This window comes from Oncorhynchus mykiss, chromosome 5 (genome assembly GCF_057628025.1).
Source record: "Oncorhynchus mykiss isolate SJ-2025 chromosome 5, ASM5762802v1, whole genome shotgun sequence".
Lineage (NCBI taxonomy): Eukaryota > Metazoa > Chordata > Actinopteri > Salmoniformes > Salmonidae > Oncorhynchus > Oncorhynchus mykiss.
The window spans coordinates 33,027,380-33,034,061 of NC_143026.1; the positions used below are offsets into that span (position 1 = coordinate 33,027,380).

The following is a 6,682-nucleotide window of genomic DNA, read 5'->3' on the forward strand; positions in this document are numbered from 1 at the left end:
CAGGGTTAACACCCCTACTCTTACAATAAGTGCCATGGGGTCTTTTAATGACCTCAGAGAGTCAGGACACCCGTTTAACATCCCATTCCAAAGACAGCACCCTACACAGGGCAATGTCCCCAATCACTGCCCTGGGGCATTGGGATATTTTTTTTAGACCAGAGGAAAGAGTGCCTCCTACTGACCCTCCAACACCACTTTCAGCAGCATCTGGTCTACCATCCAGGGACTGACCAGGACCAACCCTGCTTAGCTTCAGAAGCAAGCCAGCAGTGGTATGCAGGGTGGTATGCTGCTGGCTTCATAGCGCCGTTCTAATCATTCACTGTAATTACTCCTACACACATGATTGCCTCTGCAACTTTAATTGTCAGCCTTTATGGTCATGCAATAAATTGTGCAGAAGTTTGATTGCAAAACACACCATTTGGCAATTACACCATTTCATCTGAATTCTGATCAAATGTATACAATAAACAATCTTCTTATACTGTAACAATATCTGATCATATAAAACTGATCTCTTCAAGACAGTACATAAAACATCTAACTGTGGGCATATTATTGCTGGTATTAGCAGTAAGTTGTCTATTATCCACTTTATAAAACAATCTCATCGGTTAATAAGTGTTTGTTATTTATGATAATCCATGGCAAATGCCAGTTAACAGTTCCATCTGAATTATCAGTGTGCCTAAGCCTAATTTCTTAAATAACTAGTTACACTCCACAGTTGAGTAGTAGGCCACTCCACGTTGCCTGGCTGAGCCTATAGCCTGGATGTGTTGCTTCAGCATGGACTCCCAGTCCTTGCCCCAGTCTTGGCCCCGCTCCAGGGCCAGGTAGCGAGTGGACATCTTGTCCAGAGCCCGCACTGCCTCAGGGAGGTCAAGGGTCAGCCCTGCCTTCTGCACCGCCGCCTGGAACTTGGCCGGAGAGGCTGTTGCTATGCAACACCTAGACAGGGGAATGGGTTTAAAATTGTGAGCTAGACAGCGGTATTCGGTATGCAGCCATGATGCATTATGTAAATGGTTGAGCCTGCAACTAAGAAATGTGTTTATTTAGTAAAACACTTAAAGTGTGTGTGTGTGTCTGTGTCTCTTACCTGTTGACCCCTGCAGTGGGGGGATAATGGTAGTGATGCCACACAGCCACTGCAGTGTGGGGACATAATAGATACTGGTTCTCCTTCCAGCATCTCTGCATGGTCTCCACTATCCCCTCATCTCTTACTGCACCTGCTGTGAGGACCTGAGACAACTGGAGACAGAGAGAGGAGGGGAGGAGTAGTATTTATTAGGATCCCCAATTAGCTGCTGCCGAGGCAGCGGCTACTGTTCCTGGGGTACAAACATAAATCACAACAACAAATAAAATACATAATATACACCCAGTGTACAAAACATTAAAAACACCTTCCTAATATTGAGTTGCACCCTCCAACACCCCCCTTTGCCCTCAGAACAGCCTCAATTCGTCAGGGAATGGACTCAAGGTATGATGGCCCATGTTGACTACAATGCTTTCCACAGTTGTGTCAAGTTAAATAAAGGTTAAATAATGGAATCATGTTGTAACCAAAAAAGTGTTAAACAAATCAAAATATATTTTACATTTGAGATTCTTCAAAGTAGCCATCCTTTGCCTTGATGACAGCTTTGCACACTCTTGGCATTCTCTCAACCAGCTTCATGAGCTAGTCACCTGGAATACATTTCAATTAACAGGTGTGCCTTGTTAAAAGTTTATTTGTGGAATTTCTTTCCTTAATGCGTTTGAGCTGATCAGTTGTGTTATGACAAGGTAGGGGTGGTATACAGAAGATTTCCCTATTTGGTAAAAGACCAAATCCATATTATGGCAATAACAGCTCAAATAAGCAAAGAGAAATGAAAGTCCATCATTACTTTAAGACATGAAGGTCAGTCAATCTGGAAAATTTTAAGAACTTTGAAAGTTTCTTCAAGTGCAGTCGCAAAAACCATCAAGCACTGTGATGAAACTGGCTCTCATGAGGACTGCCACAGGAAAGCAAGACCCAGAGTTACCTCTGCAGCAGAGGATAAGTTCATCAGAGTTACCAGCCTCAGAAATTGCAGCCCAAATAAATGCTTCACAGAATTCAAGTAACAGACACATCTCAACATCAACTGTTCAGAGGAGACTGCATGAATCAGGCCTTCATGGTCAAATTGCTGCAAAGAAACCACTACTAAAGGACACCAGTAAGAAGAAAAGACTTGCTTGGGCCAAGAAACGAGCAATGTACATTAGACCAGTGGAAATCTGTCTTTTGGTCTGATGGTTCCAAATTTGAGATTTTTGGTTCTAACCGCCGTGTCTTTATGAGACGCAAAGTAGGTGAAAGGATGATCTCTGCATGTGTGGTTCCCACCTTGAAGCATGGAGGAGGAGGTGTGATGGTGTATGGTTGCTTTGCTGGTGACACTGTCAGGGATTTATTTAGAATTCCAGGCACACTTAACCAGCATATGTCATACCCTGACCATAGTTTGCTTTGTAGGTTTCTATGTTTTGGTTGGTCAGGGTGTGAGCTGGGTGGGCATTCTATGTTACATGTCTAGTTTGTCTAGTTCTATGTTTGGCCTGATATGGTTCTCAATCAGAGGCAGGTGTTCGTCATTGTCTCTGATTGGGAACCATATTTAGGTAGCCTGTTTGGTGTTGGGTTTTGTGGGTGATTGTCCTTGTAACTGTCTTGTGTTAGTTTGCACCAGTTTAGGCTGTTTTCGGTTTTCAAGTTACGTTTATTGTTTTTGTATTGATTCGTGTTTACGTTGTTTTATTAAACATGAATCTCAATAGCCACGCTGCATTTTGGTCCGACTCTCTTTCCCATACAGAAAACCGTGACAGTATATCTACCACAGCATTCTGCAACGATACACCATCCCATCTGGTTTGCGCTTAGTGGGACTATCATTTGTTTTTCAACAGGACAATGACCCAACACACCTCTAGGCTGTGTAAGGGCTATTTGACCAAGAAGGAGAGTGATGGCGTGCTGCATCAGATTACCTGGCCTCCACAATCACCCAACCTCAACCCAATTGAGATGGTTTGGGATGAGTTAGACATCAGAGTGAAGGAAAAGCAGCCAACAAGTGCTCAGCATATGTGGAAACTCCTTCAAGACTGTTGGAAAAGCATTCCAGGTGAAGCTGGTTGAGAGAATGCCAAGTGTGTGCAAACTGTCATCAAGCAAAGGGTGGCTACTTTGATCATCTACAGTATTGAATACATTTTGATTCGATTTCTTTTGGTTACTAAATGATAACATTTGTGTTATTTTATAGTTTTGATGTCTTCACTATTCTACAATGTAGAAAATAGTCAAAATAAAGAAAAACCCTTGAATGAGTATGTGTGTCCAAACTTTTGACAAGTACTGTACATCTAAGTACAATAAGTGCTGCTCTGTTCTGGACCTGACCACACAACTGGGCAGTAGTCCTGGTGTGACAAAACTAAGGCCTATAGGACCTGTCTGGTTGACTGAGATGTCAGGGGGGGAGGGTTAAGTATGTGTGGTGATTTGAGAGAGAACATTAAACAACCAACAGTACTGGGCACTTATATTTCTACAAGAGCATGTAAATTATGTATTCATGCATCTGACCTGTTTGTGGAGAGCTTCAGGCAGAGTGTGTCTGTGAGAGTGCTGAAACTCCTCCATCATGCCCTTTACCAGGGCTCCATCTCTACCAGACAGCAGCCAGAACACACGCTCCATGTTATAGGGGTCCTGGGGTGAGAGCACAGTGTTAGCCCCAGTACACACACACACTTCTAAAACCTTAAACAAAGTGACGAGCCATCACGCACAGCACCTGAATGTCTATAGCCGGGGCCATGGTCTGCGTGACATTGGTTGCCATGGAAAAGTCCCCACTCTGCACAGTCCTGTGCACTATGTCATTAGCGTTCGTCATGGCAACGAGGCACAGCGGTATCCCCATCTGCTTCACAATGCAGCCGGCTGAGAGAGGGGACAGAGAGACAGACAAAGAATGAAGAGAGGAAAACCAGAAAAAAAACATGAGCTATGTTCCAATACTCTCAAATGGCTTAGTTTCCTTTCTTCTTTGAGCAAAAAAGTAGGGAAGAAATATAAATATATCTCTAAGCAAAAAAAGATACACAAAAAGGGGCAAAAATGGGAAAAAGTAGTGGAAACACTTTGTCATTGTAAAACTTCTCACCGGCGATATTCCCCGCACCCCCTGTGGGCACTACCATCTCCAAGGCGGGTAGGGGTGCCCCCGTCTCTACCTGCTCCAGCCCACTCACATGCAGGTAGGCATAAATGAAGTGTGCCAGCTGCACCATGACACGAGACCAGTTGACTGAGTTGAGACTCATCAGGCTGTGTTGTTTCACCAGCTCCTGGTCTGAAAACAGTCGACGGATGGGCACGTCGATGTCATCAGAACTGCCATCCGCTAGTAGTGCAGGGGAGAAAAATTAGGGTTGTGTTATCATACCAATGATACCATCTTATCACAGGTTAAGGTAAGATCATTATTACTGAAGACTAAAACTCCTATATTTCCCCATGATATGGCCATCATCTCTCACTATCAAAGAAGGGGGCAAGGAGAGGAAGCCACTTTAGAATATTGCTCCCGCATACTATTTGGCCCTGTCTCTAACCTGCAAACACATGGATATTGTCCTCCAGGCAGGTGATCATCTGTTTCTCCTGCACAAGAGTTATGCGGCCCCGGGGGTACACCACTACCACGTCTACCCCACCAAGGCCTCTCGCACTTTGGATGGCTGAACCACCCGTGTCCCCAGATGTGCCTAGGAAGGTAGGCCGCAGCGTGGGAGAGGGAAGAGGATAGGAGGACACTATTAAGACACGTAAGATGTAATATACATCAACATAATAGACCTAGCATGTAACTAAACATGTAAACACTCCAAATGCTGCCCAAAGTGCCCCTTCTCACCCACTAATACGATGGCGCGCCGGCTTTCCTTGCGCAGGAAGTAGTCGAGGAAGCGCACGGTGCAGGTCATTGCCAGGTCCTTGAAGGCCAGGGTCTCACCGTGGAAGAGTTCCAGCACACACAGCCCACCCTTCAGCCTGGCCAAGCTCACCACCCCCGGCACGGCAAACCCAGACAGGGCCGCACTCACCAGGCCTGGGGCAAGGGAGGGAGAGAGAGAGAGCGGAGAGGGGTGTGAAAGAGTGAGATTGAGAGAGTGAGATGGGCAGAAGGATCACACAAAAGAGAGAGAGAGAGAGAGTGAAGGAAAAGCGGTGAGGAAGGGACATGAACAGAGTTGCTTCATTTTGATATACACCCAGATGTGGAAAAAAAACGTGCCAAACCCTCTTCACTTTACACCTAACTGTACCATATTTTCCAACCATCAATCAATCCATCAACGTGTCACTCAGCTACCCAAACCCTCCAGGTCTCACCGTCCAGATCTGCTCGAGGGATCAGCTCTGTAGGGATGAACAGGGAGCAGACCTCTGTCACTAGCTGGGGGTAGGACAGGGAGCTCCAGGACCTCAGGGTATCAGGGGTCAGGGTGGGGAGGGTCTCAGGCATGAACATCCCCCCGTCTGGTGCATATCCCGATAACAAAACATCCTGAAAGTCCCAACCCTGGACACCGCCACGCGTGCTGCAGTACTGCATATCTGACACCTGTCAGTAGTCAAAACAGTATGATGAAAAATAGTATGATGATAAACCTTTGGGTTAAGTTCGCTTCATTGTTGTAGCAATTTGACAGAATCATTTACAATAAGGATGCAAGGGCAGACATATCTATCTGGGCACACGGATCAACAGTTCATAAGTGAGTATTGGACTATAATGTAATAACATTAAGTTAAAAGCATTGTGCCTAAACATTTGTATATGATTATTATAATGCATAACAGTCAGCCTACTGTAGTTTCAAAAACATGTGTTCATGTTAATTTTTAAATTATGGGATTACATTGCATTATTAATACATAGCATAATAGAAAACATAACTGTCAGTTTAAGTTTACAGTAAACTACTGTTGAAAAAACATATCATAGCTTATTTATTTGAAATAAATTATGGTTAGGTAAATTCAATGCTGCTGACTATCGCATCTAGTCCATACAATTTTAGATTATGATTATTTACCGTCTGCTTGCTATAAGAAGAAATAGCTCCGAAGTAGCGTACTGTAGCTACGAGATGACCCGGGGAACTGTATTGGTGCAACACCAGAGTTCGAATTTCGAAGTAAAGAGGTCAATCTGGTGCCAAACGTTTAAAAAATATCTACTCTAAAGCGTCATCTGCAGGTCATTATAGCAAACTGCATTCAAATGAGTTTAATAAGAGACAACCACATTTTGATATTATCTGACAAATAAATTAAATAAATGAATCAATCAATCCAAACTATGAAGCGGAAAGATGAATGGAAAGAGACATCTGTTACAAAACACCAAAAAGTTTAATGAAATTCGGAGATTGTCAAGCCTTTGTTATTGGTTAGGCCTACAAGGTAGGGAGGGATGTATTTACTGTTGGTTGAGATTTACATATTCTATTTATTGTGACGTTGAAAACGCAAACCATGATATTGAATTGAAAATTTGTTCCATATATTTTGATAAATATGGTATCAAAATGTTGAAAATCTGATTTCCCC

At 43.7% G+C, this 6,682-nt stretch overlaps 1 protein-coding gene across 1 annotated transcript; it reads right to left on the minus strand.

The window, feature by feature from the left end:
* Window positions 1-349: 349 nt before the first annotated feature.
* On the minus strand, window positions 350-6,283 carry thnsl2 (threonine synthase-like 2). The gene is made up of 9 exons (XM_021602492.3): window positions 6,166-6,283; window positions 5,459-5,690; window positions 4,980-5,174; window positions 4,678-4,830; window positions 4,227-4,466; window positions 3,855-4,003; window positions 3,644-3,769; window positions 1,109-1,263; window positions 350-957 (listed from the first exon to the last, which is right to left on the minus strand). The coding sequence occupies exons 2-9, from the start codon at window positions 5,679-5,681 to the stop codon at window positions 717-719; spliced, it is 1,482 nt and encodes a 493-aa protein (XP_021458167.2). The 5' UTR covers window positions 5,682-5,690; window positions 6,166-6,283; the 3' UTR covers window positions 350-716.
* Between the last annotated feature and the right edge of the window lie 399 nt (window positions 6,284-6,682).

Coding starts and splice junctions, on each gene's coding strand:
- thnsl2 (XM_021602492.3), bottom strand. CDS start 5,681: ATGCAGTACTGCAGCACGCGTGGCGGTGTCCAGGGTTGGGACTTTCAG. Junction 4,831..4,979: donor GCGCGCCATCGTATTAGTGG/GTGAGAAGGGGC, acceptor CTACCTTCCTAG/GCACATCTGGGGACACGGGT. Junction 4,467..4,677: donor CAATATCCATGTGTTTGCAG/GTTAGAGACAGG, acceptor CTGCACTACTAG/CGGATGGCAGTTCTGATGAC.